A 15,868-nucleotide genomic window follows, 5' to 3' on the forward strand; every position below is an offset into this window, starting at 1 on the left:
ATATGGAGGATTATACCACATTATATATCGGTTACGCGGTTTTTTGAGTTTTTTATCTACATCTAATTTTTCATATTTTAATTTAAATTTAAAACCTCGATTTTTTAATTCAGTTTCAACGGTGCTTTTATTTCGTTAAATATCCTTTCATTCGAAGAGAGGGTACTTAAACGTTTTTGTGTCATTACTGTTAGGTAATTTTTTTTACATGATAAGGGTGGTCAAAATTAATACTAATAAAGTTAAATAAAGAATTCGGTTTTCGGTACGGATGGTAAGTATTATTAGATAAATTTAAAGTAACATCTAAAAAATTCGTTATTTGCGCTCCTATTTCTAAAGTTATTTCAAAACGATATCAGACATCATTTTAAACGTTGATGTTTTAACCTTTTTGTTAACAAGAGGTTTTGAATTATAACTTAATTAACTTAACTAACGCACTAGATTATTAATCAGATACAGACATTATGTTTCAATCAAGTGACTCTTTAATTTTTTCGGGTGATGATGTATGGAAGAAAAATGACACTTACAGTTATTTTGATATACCAATGGGTAGTTTTCATGGAGCGGAGGTATGCGATCTTGTAGGGTTATACATTCTAGATAAACTCAAAAGTATTTTTGATAATTGTGGATTGTATAGAGATGATGGACTTGATGTCATTGATCTTTCAAAACCTCTTGTTTACGAAAAAATTAAAAAATCAACGTTTAAATTGATGTCTGATATCGGTTTTAAAATAACTTTAGAAATGGGAGCGCAAATAACGAATTTTTTAGATGTTACTTTAAATTTATCATGGATACAGCTTTATTTTACTTTTTTTTTAATATTGCAGCTTTATTTTATTTATTTTTACTTTTCAATGTTACAGCTTTAATTTACTGTTACTTGTTTTTTAATAAGTTAAAATAAGTTGGTAGTAGAGTCGAATTTCTTAAACATACTTAATAAAAAAAAACTTCCAATATTTTTATTATTACTATTTTTTTTTTAAATTATATAAAAGGTTAATTTATTTGCTAAAATTATTGATGAATTTTAAAATTAAAAGTTTCAGATAAAAACTTTACCTTTTAACGTAGAGTTAGATACATATTTAATGTGTATATAATGTTAGATATATGTGTGTATAAAAATTATTTAATTTTTTTGGATATTTGTTCATTTGATCTTTTTTTTTAAAAAAAAATATTTAATGTTTTAAAGTTTAATAGTCTCATTTTTCATAGAGTTTTTCGTTTTAGAGTTTAAATTTTTCTTCTTTTTAATTTTTAGCTCATTATAATTTTGATTAAGTTGGGTATGCAACTCGATGACTGAGAAGTATTTTTGCATATCCAGGTTATTGAACCAAAAAATTTTTGAGCAAATTTTTTTTTACGTTTCTTTTTCAATAAACTAACTAACTATTATTTACTAATATAGAAAAAAATAATGATATGTAGATTTTTTAGTTTCGAGCATCACTGTAGACTAATTTGTATTTGAAAAGCACATATTTAGCAAATTTAAAATGCTTAGTAACAGCTTTTACAATCAAATATAGTTCAAAAAGTCAAAACTTTAATTTTGATTGTTTTTAATCTAAATATAAGGGTCCACATATACTTACAAACGTACAGCTGATTAAACACAGATATAAAATTAATTTCTTTTAAATGGTAAAAACATTTTTCAAAATTACTGTTTGTGGAACTTAAAACCTAAATTACCACTTTAATTGAATATACATTAAACGTAGATTATTTTATAATACAGCACTTTAGATATTTAACATATACATACACGTAGTTATATCTTATACTGTCTAAACTTAATGTTTTTAAGTTTCATGTAAGATTTTTTTTATTTCATTAATACTTCGAATAATTGTTATAGACCTAAAGAAATTTGGAAGAGAATATAAAAAATTGTTCAATGCTATAAGTTTATGATTAGTATAGCTTGTTAAACTTTTTGATAATAAAACAGTTTCACAAATTGCAAACATTATAATTTTAATTTGAAAACACTATTTTTGAAAGTTTTATGTTTTATCACCAACAATTATAATGAAAAATTTTTATTTCAAACTTAATAATATTTTTTAAAAATCTGAAAAGTTTCCTAAATAACTAAAATAGTTAAAACTGATATCTACTATGTCAAGTAACTTTGTACATTACTTGTTTTGTTTTTTACTATAATATGCTGTTTAATTTTTATGTCTCTCATTTTGTCAAGTATTTTTTGTGGTATGTTTATCGTATCTGTTTGTCTTTGGAAAATATTCTAAATTGAATATAAGAAGATAAACGATAAGGAGCTTTTTATTTCGACGAAACTAAAACCATTAATCATGTAATTAAAACCTCATATGTATTAAGCATATACATGCGTGTAATGTTTGTAGTTACAGTTATAAAAACATTGATAAAAAACTGATAGATATAAAGTCTTGAAAAATAAAAGCATTTATTACTAAAAGTTTATTTTCAATATAATCTCAAATCAACAGACTCAAACCGCATACAAAACTATTCGTTTTTATTATTTTGTTCAATTTTTGAATTACTCTTTCTTTAATTTAATTAATTTACCAACTCTATACTCACTTTAAAATTTTTTTTTAATTACATACCGATTTTTCTTTAACAACTTTAAAACACTGTAGCAAAAAATAACATTTCTACAGTTGAGTAAAAGCTTTATAATTAATATAGTTTATAGTAAATTGTTTTTACAAGCTTTACTAACCTAGTAAATTAAAATTAGTTTCAACTTGATTACTATATTTTTTATATATTTAAGACTTAAAAAATTACTCCTTTTATAAATTTTTCTATTTTATTTGAAGACGGTTTGATTGTTAGGTATGAAACCAGTAACGTACGTTAAACAGTGATTTTTAAATTTAAATATATGCGTCTAAATAAAAAAAAATCGGTTATTAATAGTTCAAAAAAGTATTCACATTTTAGTTCATTGAACACAATAAAGAAATTTATGTTCAAAAAAATTATTAAATGACCTGAAATAGAGAAAGACTTAAATTTCATGGAACTACACACCACTTACTCACATTAAGTAAGTTGAGACACAAAAAACACATTTTAATAATAAAAAAGTTGTATTCTTACTGTTACAATTACTTTTATAAAACAAGGTAAAAAATATTGTATCATTACTGTTATGATTTTTGTTATCAAGCAAATTTTTTTGACGGAACAGAACATTATTTGTTTTATTAAAAACCTTCAAATGATAAAAAATCATAGTTGTAGTATATTTATCTTAGATAGAAGATTATTACAAGGTTTTTTATAACTTAAGGTAATATACAGCCAAAATGTTAGTTTTTTTGTGTATAAAACATTGGTTATCTGTAATAATGTCTTTATAAACGTAATCATATAACTATAAAGAGAAATGTTAAGGTGCTGACAGTAATTGGTGATAAAAAGCTTAAAGTGCAATAAATCTTTTCTGAAACATGTTTAATGTTACCTATTTTTTAGTGTTAGTTTTTTACGATGTTTATAATATTTACGAGAATAACGTAAAGAAACCTTAAAAGTTACATATTTTTAGTAATGTATAAAACGTTTAACAATTATATTACAGACTACAACTTAGAATTTAAAGTAAGTTATATTTCTTATTTTGTTAGTGATAAAAGTTTTAATTTTTAAACGCAAAGAAAGTTTGTGAAACTTTTAAAAATTGAATTGCAGGAACACAAGACGACTCTACCCTCAGTCAAATTTTTAATAACCTAAGAAAATATAATAGTAAATGAAATTCTACTAAGGGTAAACTTTTGGTTTGCATAATTATTTGTAATGTTTGTAATTTATAATGTATTAAAAGTATAATAAAATAAACCAAATTTTCTAAAATTACAATTAGATATACTTTTTTTAATTTTTCATAATATTTTGGTTTCCATTTTTTACATTAATAAAACATAATACTTACTAACATAATTAGGATGTACAAATACATAAACTTCATTGTTTGTTTTTAGTAAGTATAAACTTATATAGTTAATAACTGTAGTATGGAAGTTTTTTAAATTGGGAATTATTTGAAAAAATGATTTTTACTTCAGTAAATTCGGAAAAGAATGTAAAAACTTGTATAATACTGTAAATGTCTGGTATAGCTCGGCTCATAAAATATTGAAATAAAAAATGAGTTTCGTTAAACATTTTTATTTTGTTTTATAGCAATTAATTTTTTTTACTTGTTACAATTTTTTTTTAGATAATACACTAAAAACTGATTTTAATAATTGAATACTGCAGTTTTTTTTTTCCAGAAGTAAAATAAAATTCAAGCTAACTAAAGCAATTAACTAAAGCTGTTTTCTACCAATTTAATTATTACACTTTTTACTAGTCGCTACATTGCCTAAAAAATTTGCTGTTTGCATTTGTTTTATTTATCTTTTATTAATCATTGAACTTGCTACGTTTAGGGTTTCCGTTTTGTCTTGATGGAAGTACTTAAAACCAAATATTCAAAACAAATAAAACGGGAAATTTTTACTTTCGACGAAACTAAACCGTTAATCATGTTTTAATAACCTCACGGTGTTAGCCTTAAGTATATAAGTGTGTGTGTGTATAAAGAACATTATTCGGTTGTTTTACGGTTGTAAAGTGTATATAAAGTGTTCTTACTAAAAGCACTAAAAGTAAGTTTGTAGAGTTAAAGTGTTGCAGATGCTTTAGTTATGATTAAAAATTTCAAGTATTTAATAGTAATCTATTTTGATTTGATCATACTACTTAATGTTAATTTTTAGGTATTAAACTTTACAGGCTTAATGGTATAATAACTAACCAAATGCTTTTAGAACTTAGACTTTTTGTTTTAACAAGTTTTAAGATTTATTTAAAGACAGAGAAAAAAGTTGAGTGCCTTTGGAACAAAGTTTATGTTTTAATAACTTAAAATAAATTTTATAACTAATGTATCTTTAACTTCAAAAGACACCACAAGATTACTTTATCAGATTTTAAAAAGCCTGCTTTGGGTAAAAAAACTAGTTTGTAGTACTACAACAAAACTACGATGCAAAAATGTTGAAAAATTGAATACTTAATTTTGAATATCTACTAAACTTTTCATTTCCAAAAGTTACTAACTTCAAGAACAACTTTTTCTAAATATTACTAAATATGTGAAATAAGTGTTTAAATAATTATAATATGAATAGTTTGGTTTTCGTACTGGTTTTAACTAAAAAAATTAAACATAAGTCACTTATTTTAAAAAGGCTTATTAATTAATTTCGTTTAGCTTATCATCAGAATAAACTTGCTAAAAACTGATAAAAATATAGTGTAAATTTAATTATAAACGGTAATTTTGAAATACCTAGCTAAAAATTATTACGTCATGAGTCTGAAGTTCTAGAATCTTTTCTTATTAGAACTCGTGAGCCGAAAATTTGCAAACAAAGAGATTTTAACAATTTAAAACTTTATAAATAGCGTGTTTTTAGTGTTATTTTTTTCGTTTATTTTCGTTATTTTGTAATGTACTTTTCATTTTATTTTGTTTCAGGTAAAATTTCTACTATCTTAAATGTTTTTGTTTTAACAGTTTTATTTTACAAACAACTTCAAATTAGCTAAGTATGATTCAACTCTAATTTAAACATTTTAAACAAACTTTTATGCTCTTTGAAGTAACAATTTTTAGCTAGGTATTTCAAAATTACTGTTTATAACTAAATTTACACTATATTAGTATCCGTTTTTAGCAAGTCTATTCTGATGATGAGCTAAACGAAATTAATCAATAACATTTTTAAATGAGTGAATTATGTTTAAATTTTTTAATTGTAATATGAGTAGCTTAGTTTAAAAATATTACAGCTTTTTTTAATAGTTTTTAAAGAGCTTTTATCGCTTACGTTTAATTATATTTATGTCTTTTTTTGTTAAGAACAGTGGTTTGGTTAATTACCAACTCTATATTAAAAGATATGTAGAATAAATAATCTAAATTAAAAATAGCTGTTTTACCATTACTATTTGTTATATTTTAAATAAGATTAGAGATTTAAACAAATGTTTATCAAATTTTTAACTCAAAAATATTAAGCTAGATCAATAACTGTTAAAAGAAGTTTTATTTTTTATTTAGTGTAAAAAACAATGATAACAAAAGAAAATAGTATTGTAAGTTTTATACTCTTTTTGTTTCTATTTATATCAGCTAACGCAAAAAGTTCTCACAACTCTTCAGGTTTGTTTATGTTAATATATCTAATATAATTATAATACATTTTTAATCTAGTTTATTAAATTTACTTGAAATATTTGATAAAAAGTTATTTTTTAACTGCTTAATTTAAGCTGTGTATGTGTCAAGTTAAACGCAGATATCAAACTTAAGTAAATTTGGTTTGGTTTTCATACAGTGATTTACTAACAAACTTACTATATAGTATATGTAAATAATAAAATTTATATAACTAATATAATACAAACAATCATTTATAAAGGTCTCGGACTTGGTTCATAAAGTACTAAATCCGAGACCTTTGTAGTTCAGTGTTTGTTTTATGTTAGATGTTTGTTGCTCTATTTTTCCTTTAAGGTATCGAGTGTTTTAACTAAAACTACAATAAAACTGAATGTTATTTCTAGTAAATATAATTTTAATATTTAAAACAGACTTAGTGAGAAGTTGTGTGTATCAGCTAACATTTATTAAATAAAAACTGTTCAAAAATAGGGTTTTGCATATTAATAATGACTGATGAACTGGTCTTATTTATTGAGTAGTAATACGTTTGTTTTTAGAAAAACGTTGTTTTTTGTTTAAAACATATACTGGTACCTACATTTTTTTTGTGGAGAGTTACTCTATATATTTTTTAACTTGTTATCCTAATAATACTGATTAACTACTTAACAAAATCAAAATGTATAAGTTTATACAAACAAGTAAAAGTTTTATCTACAAAATACGAACTTTTCAACTAGAGCAGTTATTATTGTATGTTTAACGCTTCGTTAACACGATTCTTAATCAAAACCTAGGTTTTTTACGAAACTATTTAGTGTATACTTTTAAAAAACATTTCATTTTTCCTTGTTCTTTTTGAACATATTAACAATATTTTCTTAACTCCGCAATTTTTGTATTTCAACAGTCTACGGACTTCCAAAAGGACATCTTCTAGAAAATGACCATACAAATGATTCAGTTTCAAGTTGGTTGATTTTTTAAATTATAAGTCATCATAGAATACATTGTGCAAATTCAGAACACTTAACTAATACTGTAAGGACATCGTAAGGTACGTGCCTTTAATTCTGGGAAAATTTTTATCTTACGTGAAAGACGTACCTTAAAAGTTTGAGACAAATTTTGTCCATTTTATTTTTGGTAATAGTTAGTATCTATTTATTTTTTTAAAGAATTAAGATTTTTTCTACATTGCTCTAGATATATAAGAATTTTAAAGAAATAGTTGTTTTTTGTTTGCGTTAATCATTTTAAGGTCATGTTTTTAATCGTTTAAGTTTAGTGTTTTAATAAAAAAATATTTTTTTCTTAGAAAATTTTTGAACTGACTCATTTCCAAGACTTAGTGTGTACGTTTTGAATTTCCCTGTTGTATATATTGTAGATAAGATTAATACTGATTTTATTTTTGTATTAAACAAAGTTTTTTTTAGTCATTCTATTATCATAAAATTTTTTGTGCTTTTAAAAACTTCTATAAAAGAATTCTAAATGTTTGTGTCTAAAAACTTAAAGTAGTAAAATAGTTTGTTCATAAAAATGAGTCTTTAAATATAAAAAAAAACTTCAAGAATTCTTAAAAAATATTATTTGTTTTAAAAACTTTACACCTTAAATAAGTAGTTACTTATTGCTTACTTAAGGTAGTTTTTTTTTTCAAATTCTTCCTAGTTTAAAAGAAATTACTATTTCGAAGTAGCCTAAAAAACTTTATGAATGATGTATTTTTAGTACGACCTATTTAAAAATCAAACTACAGGCTGCAACACAGGCTTTGTAGTAAAAGGAAGTTGCTACTTTGTAAGTGACAAAAGGTTTAGTTTTTCCGACTCAATAAACAGTTGTGAATCTTTTGGAAGTCAAATTGCAGAATTAAAAGACGATGGCACTTTCAATGCAGTTGTAGAAAACTTAAGATCATTAATTAGTAAATGGAACTCTACAAAGGGTAACTTTTGGATTGGCATGACAGCAATTTACAATGTTTGTTTTTCTAAAGTCCGTTATAATATGTTTAAAAAAGATTAAATATTTTATTTTTATTTACTTTTTCTGATAATGTTTTATTAAATGTTTGTTAAGCTTTGAATTACGTGTAAAACCAAATTTTAGAGTTTTCTAAAAATTATAAGTAGTTCTGAATTATTAAATTTAGATACAATAATAAACCATTGTTTAATATTATTTTAAAAACCACGTTTTTAAAACATTATGTAAAAAATTCAAAAATCTAACCTTTATATTCAAATTAATACAATACTTTAATTTCATCAAATACAAGCATTTTTATTTTCTATTGGTATTTGAAAATTGTTTTAGTGTTTATGTAGACTGAACTATGTGACGAAATTGTATATGATTAATAATCAATTAATATGATCTCACAGTTGGATGATCCAACTAATCAGGTTGTAGTTGAAACACTAAATGGAGACAAAATAAGTTCAAATATCCAATGGTACTCTCGATTTCCAATGACAAGTTACCAGAATTGGGACAAAGTAGCCCTTCACGTTAAGTTACAAGTTCAAAATCCAAAACAAGGATTGTTCAATCATCCGGAACTGGCTCGTATGCGAGTTCTCTGTTCAAAAGTTATTGAAAACTCTTCGAAATGATTTTTTTTCATAGTGTTTTATGCTTACTTTTAAAAGAATTAATAGTTTACAAACTTTTAACAAAGCAATTTTTAATTGAACTGAAAAGTTCTTACTATTTAAGTAAAGTAATATTATGAATTTATTTAACAACTTTTTTAACGTTTATGTTTTGTTTGCATTTTTATTTTACACTAGTTTTGTTACATTAAAATAGTTTGTGTTCAACTTGTTGTTTTTTGTTTAAATTTAAAGTTAGACTATTATATTACTCGATACCTCCGATAAGCTAATATAAAAAAAAAACAGATAGTTAGTAAGTTTAATGAACAAAAACGAAAATGATTTAAAATAAGGTCTAAGGACTTGGATGGAAAGATCTCTCGGCTATCAAGTCGTACACTAAAATTAATTTGAAATTATATAAAATTGAAGAAAATTAATAGTTAAAACTTAAACTCAGAAGAATAAAAAAATTTCTACAAAGATTTGTAAAAAAATGTAAATACAAGAGAATACACTAAATGCGACAATTAAATTACTAATAAGTATACATTAGTACAACAGATCTAAATCAAAACTAATCGATAAATAAAAACTAAGACATGTTTACCTTTGTCACTTAATAAAAATAAACAGTTTTAGTATAAATTACAACAATTAAAATCTATGTGCTTTAGAAAAGAAAATATTAAAAAATCTAAAAATAAAAATTGTAACGACTTTTTCAAAATTGTAAATTTTACAATTGTAAATTATTATCTACAAAATAAAATCTTTATTTAGTTAACTATTTGTTATTAATTTAAATGAACTTATGTTAAAAATAATAATACAGATATCAAAATATTTTAATAAATATTTTTAAAAATAAAAATAAATTACTAAAGTATTTTAAGTTTTAGGTTTTATCAGCAATTACATCTATTTATTTTATATCTTTGCATGACTAAAAAGTAAAACAACTTTTAAATAGTATAAAAAATCTATCAAAAAAGAGAATCTCAAGTCTCAATCAAGTTAACTTATTTTAATTTTAAAGACGTAGATAAAATGTAGTACTTAAGATTAAGAACTAAAAACATGAAAAATTGTAATTTCTTTAGACTTTCAAACTTTAATATTTTTCAAACAAAAATATCCAGAAAAATATATAATAGTAAAATGTTCATCAAAAACTAAAGTTTTGACTTTTAATAAAATAATCTAAGTTATCTGAAATTAAAGACACATAAAATGTTTATGTAACTTTATGTTATAGTTTACACTTAAACTTTAAATGTTTTTAAATTAAGTTTTATCAGTGACTTAAGAAAATAGATTAATTTTTCTTTAAACTTGTATGAAAAAAAAATTATATATTAAAGTTGTAAAGGAAAGTATTTTTAAAACTTTAGACTCTGCTATCAACTTGTTTTAACTTCATAAAGATGAATACAAATAAGTGCTGTAACATTTAGAAAATATGATTATGATTAAAAAATTGAATTAAAATAACCTTATCATTTAAAGCTGTCAGTTTTTACAAATTTGAACAGATATATGTCTAAAATTCAACTATAACCAAAATTCAATGAACACGGGCAAAAAAAAACCTAAACAGTATATAAACTTATTCATAAAAACAATAATAAGAATAATAAAATAATTTCCTGTCCAGAATAAGACGTTAAAAGCTATACAAGAAGTGTGCAATTTGATAACCGAAACGTTCTTTGTGCACCAGTTCCTAGGACCAAATATTTTGAGCGTCTTTTTTTTGTCGTTGAATAAAGTACAACTTAAACCATTATCATTTTTAGAATTTATTAGAATTTAAGGGCAGTTCTGAAACTCATATTAAAGATTGTTGGAAAACTTGAAGCTTACACTAGACCCGGGATTGCCACAATGGTCTATTTTAGAAAGTTAGGGTGCCATAAGCTACAAAGTAGGGAGGATAGGCAATAATTAAATTTAAAAACAAACACAATTTTGTGTTACTAGTAGTAAAATAATGTTTGTTATATAATATGCAAATGGAAGATTTTTAACTCACTGACTAGTTTCTTATATGAGAAAAAGTAGAACCTCAGTAGAAACTTTTATGTAAAATATTAAACAAAAGTTGTGAGAAGTTCTTAACTAGATCTATTATTAATTCTGAAACAAGTTTATCAACCTTAGTTTAGTGCTTACCTATTAATATTCAAACTGTGTTTAATTTTTAAGTTGATAAAATATAAGTTCATTCCAAATAGATTTCGGGCTTGTATCAGTGGCGTCGCGTGGTCTTTTTGTTAGGAGGTGCTGGAGGTTGATAATGTCAAATTTAAAAATCCCCTAGTTTGAAACATTTAGACTAAAACAATAAAGGTAACATGAAGACATAAAAAACTTTTTAGAAAAAAAAAAGTTGAACATATTTGTTTAATTAAATGATAAATAAAACAAACAAACAAAAATATATATATAAACACATATCTCATACCTTTCTTAACAACTATAGTTTTTTTTATTTTTATTTATTACCATGTAAGTTTCGTTATTTGCAAAATTATAAATTTACTTGCTTAATTTTATGATTTGTCTAACTACTAATAAAAAAAAAATCATGAAAGTAACATAAAAAAACGAGGTTGCCCCTGCTCGAGATTTCCCTGCTTAAGTTGCTCCTGCTCGAGTTGCTCCAGTTCGAGATTTCCCTACTCTAGTTTTTCCTGCTCGAGTTTTCCCTGCTTGATTTGCTCCTGTTCGAGTTTTTCCTACTCGAGTTGTTCCTGATTGAGTTTTCCCTGCTCGAGTTGCCCCAGCTCGAGTTGTTCCTGCTTGAGAATTCCCTCCTCGAGTTTCTTCTTCTTGAGTTTCTTATCTTTCTAGCGTTGTAGTAAATTTTCAATAACGATCATAATTTACAGTAACCTCTCGCTTATTTACGCACATTGTGTCCACATAAAAAATGCGTAAAGATACGAGAGATCGTAAAGATACGAGAGGTACCAAATATACTTACTTTAATGGCTGTTATATTGTTAATTGATTTTATATTGTTTCTAGTTAAAAGCAGACTGAGAACTTTCCCACTTTTAAAAACTGGTTTACTTAATTTATAAATATGAAAACAAAATATAGAACTATACATAGAAAAAAAAAGGATTTAATTTTATTTAAAATAATAGTACTTATAGAAAAATTTTACTAATTTTAATAATAAGTAGATATCTTTATCTTTACTCATATTTGACTTATTTGATACTTAACATTTACAACCTATTCTACTTAGCAAATTGCTGTGTAAAGCAAGTGTTACAGAGGAAAAACTGAAACTAAATAAAAACGTCAAATGAAAATTAGTGATATGTTTACTAAAAAAACAATTGAGATTTGTGTAAGTGTAAGCTCTATATTTATTAAGTATCACTGCTATTTTTAGCTAGGAAGTTTCATTAGATTTCTTTTTTAGATATTTATTCATATATAAGGCAAAACTGCTGTATTATTTATTTGTGTTTTAAACTCTCATTATTTCATTATACTTTCATTATTAACACAGTCATATTTCTTTCAGTATTTTAATTTAATCTCTTATTGCTAACAAAATTTCTGATATACTGAGGTATAACTTAATTTTTATCAATTAGTCAAGGAACATAAGTTTACAAAGTATAAAGATATAGAGAGGTAAATAAGTATTTAAAAACATATTTTACATTAAAATATACAATAAACCTAATTTGTGCAATATAAAAGAAAACTAAAATTTTCATTGTTTGAGTTTTTTGGAATTCTAAAATGCGTAACTAAACGAGAGTGCGTAACGTCACGAGTGCGTAAAGATGCAAGAGGTTACTGTAATTCACATAGTGCTGAAAGTTCATGCAGCTCCAGAATTCAACATTTTTTGTATTAAAAACTTGTAACGTTTAAGATGCAGCTGACACAGATTGAGCTTACAGCTCTAATTTTACGAACATTACCAAATATAAAAATTTGAAAAAAAAAATTTAGCAGGGAAATTAACGACGTTCATGTACATATTTGGCTATATTTTTTTGTACAACTTCATGATAACATAACTTTCTTATTTTTATGCTAAGTATTAAAGATGTATATCATTTAAAGCTCAATTCCTCAGCTTAAAAATAAAGTCACTTTGTCGTAGTTTGGGGTTGTACAGCTGAAGCAGGAGTCAATTTAAAGCAGCGTGTTTAAAGGCTTAAACTCTAAAATCACAAAAAAAGATTAAAAATAGTTGGGGATGCACTAGATGGGTAGACAAATCGAGAATTGAGAACAATGTTTTCGCTAAGGTAACAGAAGATACCGAAAGGAAATGCTATCTAAAGTTGGAACGGGTCAAAAATGCACCAAGACAAAGTTGCACGAGGCTACCTAATTACACGAGGGCACAAAGTTGCACGAAGATACTTTAGCATGAAGATAAATTTGCACGAGGGTCAATTTTGCACGAGTGACAATGTTGCACTGAAAATCATTTTTGCACAAGAGTAAAAAACTAAAAAATAAAATAATGAAAAACCAAAAAAGAAAGTTACTGACCGAGAATAAGGGTTAGGGGGAACAGTGATAGTTAAACAAAAAGAAAACTATGTTTAAAAAATAAAAAAAATTCTAACTAAAATTAATGAAAAAAATTTTTGAAAAAAAAATTTAAATTCAACCAGAGCAAAAAAGTCTCCGTGCAATTTTATCTTCATGCAATTTTACCACTTCGAGCAAAAGTTTCTTCGTGCAAAAGCATCTTCGTGCAATTTTGTGCCCTCGTGCAATTTAGTAAGCTCGTGCAAATTTGACAGCTACCCATCTTAAGTACGACGTCGTAAGAGTCACTCGTCGACGGGCGTTTTTGCGAAAGCTCTACTTTTTCTCCGGATCGCCACATGTGCGTTGCTTAGAGACGGCAGGTAGGAATGGGACTGATGGGATCTGGACAGTCCGTTGGTCTGCCTGGTTAACGACAGGTGGTCTCTTTACGGCGTTTACAGTCAGGGCTTTGACAATTGGGATAAACTTTACAGGTAAAACATTGATTTATATTTCAGTTGTGTAATTATAATGAGTATACTTATAAGCTAACTTTAGACGTACAGTCAGCTCTCGCAAATCTCAAACATTGTGTCTACAGCAAAAGTGCGTAACTAAACGAGAGATAACAAATCGGTGTTATCTTCCAAAGTTGTAGTTGGTGCTGGAGAGCACTATGAATAATTGAAGGAAAGGTGCAAAAAGTTTCAACGATTGCTGTGCAAACATGTGCTACAGATGAAGAACTCAAACAAACAAAACGTCAAATAACAATTAATTATATGTTTATTAGGAGAAACAAATAAGAATATAGATTTGTGTATATTTGTTTTTATCTAATATCATTGCCATATTTAGCTGGAAAGTCTGTTTTTAGCTGCTTTGTAGATAATTATTAATTGTGTGCGAACTTTCTTTGTTCTTAGTAAATCCTCGTTTTTTTTTAAATTTTAATTAAAACTATTGTTAACTAACAACATTTATGTTACACTTAGGAACAGTTAAAAGTTTATCCAACCGTCAAGGAACATAATTTTACAAAGTTAAAACCAGGGTTTCCCAAACTTTTTTTCAAAAGGCCTCCTTTAAACTAATTAAAAAGCTTTAAAGACTTTTTTTTGTCTTCATCATCAACTCCAGAATATCTAGTTAAAGTTTCAAATTATGATTTCAAGGACCCCAAAATTTTTGTAATGGCTCATTTTAGAAAACGGGTAGTATAATTAAGTGTAGAAATGATTTAGCATTTAAAGTTATACACAAAATTTAAATATGTAGTAACATGCAATACACACAATAAATTCACAAAATTAAATAAGTTTCAAATTATTAACTTTTTTTTATATTCTAAAATGTGTAACCAAACGAGTGCGTAGAGAGGTGGCCGTACTTTATATTATTTCAAACTTTAAAAAGTACTAAACTAAGAACATATGGTATTATGTATTCATTTGATTTGTTTCATGAATACTAATATTTATATGTTATGAATATGTTATAAGTTTTTAATTATTTTTTAAAACTAGACAACAGTCGAGTTTTTAATTTGCATCAAACCGTACAGAACTCTGTCTTTATTTTTATTTTAGAAATGAAAAGACTTAGACCATATTAACTAAATTATTATTATCAAAGTTGGACAATACATAGTATTCTTTTTTAATTAATTCTTTTTAAGAATACCCAGTTTAACCAAAATTACTATTTCAATGTTACAAGAGAAACTATTTAAAAGCAAGAAGACAGGGGTAGGTGTCTATTTGAACGAGCGGACAAAATTTCCCCAAGATACTTTAACACAAAGGGACTAAATTAAACGAAGATAATTTTGCACGGAGGGTCACTTTTGCACGAGGGAACATTTTTGCACGAAGTCATTTTTAAACGGGTTGATTTTTTTTATTTTTGACTTTTATTTTTTACTATCACTGTTATCCCTAACCCTTACCCTTGGGGTCGGCAGCTTTTTTTTCTCGTTAATTAAGTTATTTTTATTAATTAATTTTTCTTATTTTCTAAATAATAATTTTTATTAGTTATTATTTTACTTTTACTATCACTAGTAACAGTGTCAAATAACGGTCAGTAACTTTTTTTTTGTTTTTTTATTAATTTATCTTTAGTTTTTTGTTTTTATTTTTTTACTCTCGTGCAAAAATGACCCTCTGTGCAATTTTGTCCCCTTGTTCAAATTTGTCTTCGTGCTAAATTGACCCTTCTTGCCATTTTGTCTTCGTACAGTTCCCGGAATTTCCCTTTCCTGCACTCAAAAACGAAAGCTTTAGTGCGAAAGTAATCACGTTTGGCTTAACTTATACAATGGCTCAACGTGATTATTTTTACCTGATAAGTTGTAAAGATGACGAAACAAAATCGCAGGTAGTCACATGTACAGTTGTTGATTGTCGTGCAGTACAGTCAGAGCTTATTAAAGTACTAGTCGGGTTAAAAAGCTTATAATACGTAATATAAGTCTTGAACTTTGAAT

At 25.3% G+C, this 15,868-nt stretch overlaps 1 protein-coding gene across 1 annotated transcript; it reads left to right on the forward strand.

The window, feature by feature from the left end:
• Positions 1 to 6,077: 6,077 nt before the first annotated feature.
• LOC145829816 (uncharacterized) lies at positions 6,078 to 9,084 on the forward strand. The gene is made up of 4 exons (XM_082937685.1): positions 6,078 to 6,250; positions 7,164 to 7,223; positions 8,019 to 8,242; positions 8,647 to 9,084. The coding sequence occupies exons 1-4, from the start codon at positions 6,160 to 6,162 to the stop codon at positions 8,875 to 8,877; spliced, it is 606 nt and encodes a 201-aa protein (XP_082793811.1). The 5' UTR covers positions 6,078 to 6,159; the 3' UTR covers positions 8,878 to 9,084.
• Positions 9,085 to 15,868: the final 6,784 nt, after the last annotated feature.

The sequence above is a fragment of the Thalia democratica genome, chromosome 2 (assembly GCF_965202585.1).
Source record: "Thalia democratica chromosome 2, ktThaDemo2.hap1.1, whole genome shotgun sequence".
In the NCBI taxonomy this organism is placed as follows: domain Eukaryota; kingdom Metazoa; phylum Chordata; class Thaliacea; order Salpida; family Salpidae; genus Thalia; species Thalia democratica.

Coding starts and splice junctions, on each gene's coding strand:
- LOC145829816 (XM_082937685.1), top strand. CDS start 6,160: ATGATAACAAAAGAAAATAGTATTGTAAGTTTTATACTCTTTTTGTTT. Junction 7,224..8,018: donor TACAAATGATTCAGTTTCAA/GTTGGTTGATTT, acceptor ATCAAACTACAG/GCTGCAACACAGGCTTTGTA. Junction 8,243..8,646: donor GCATGACAGCAATTTACAAT/GTTTGTTTTTCT, acceptor ATGATCTCACAG/TTGGATGATCCAACTAATCA.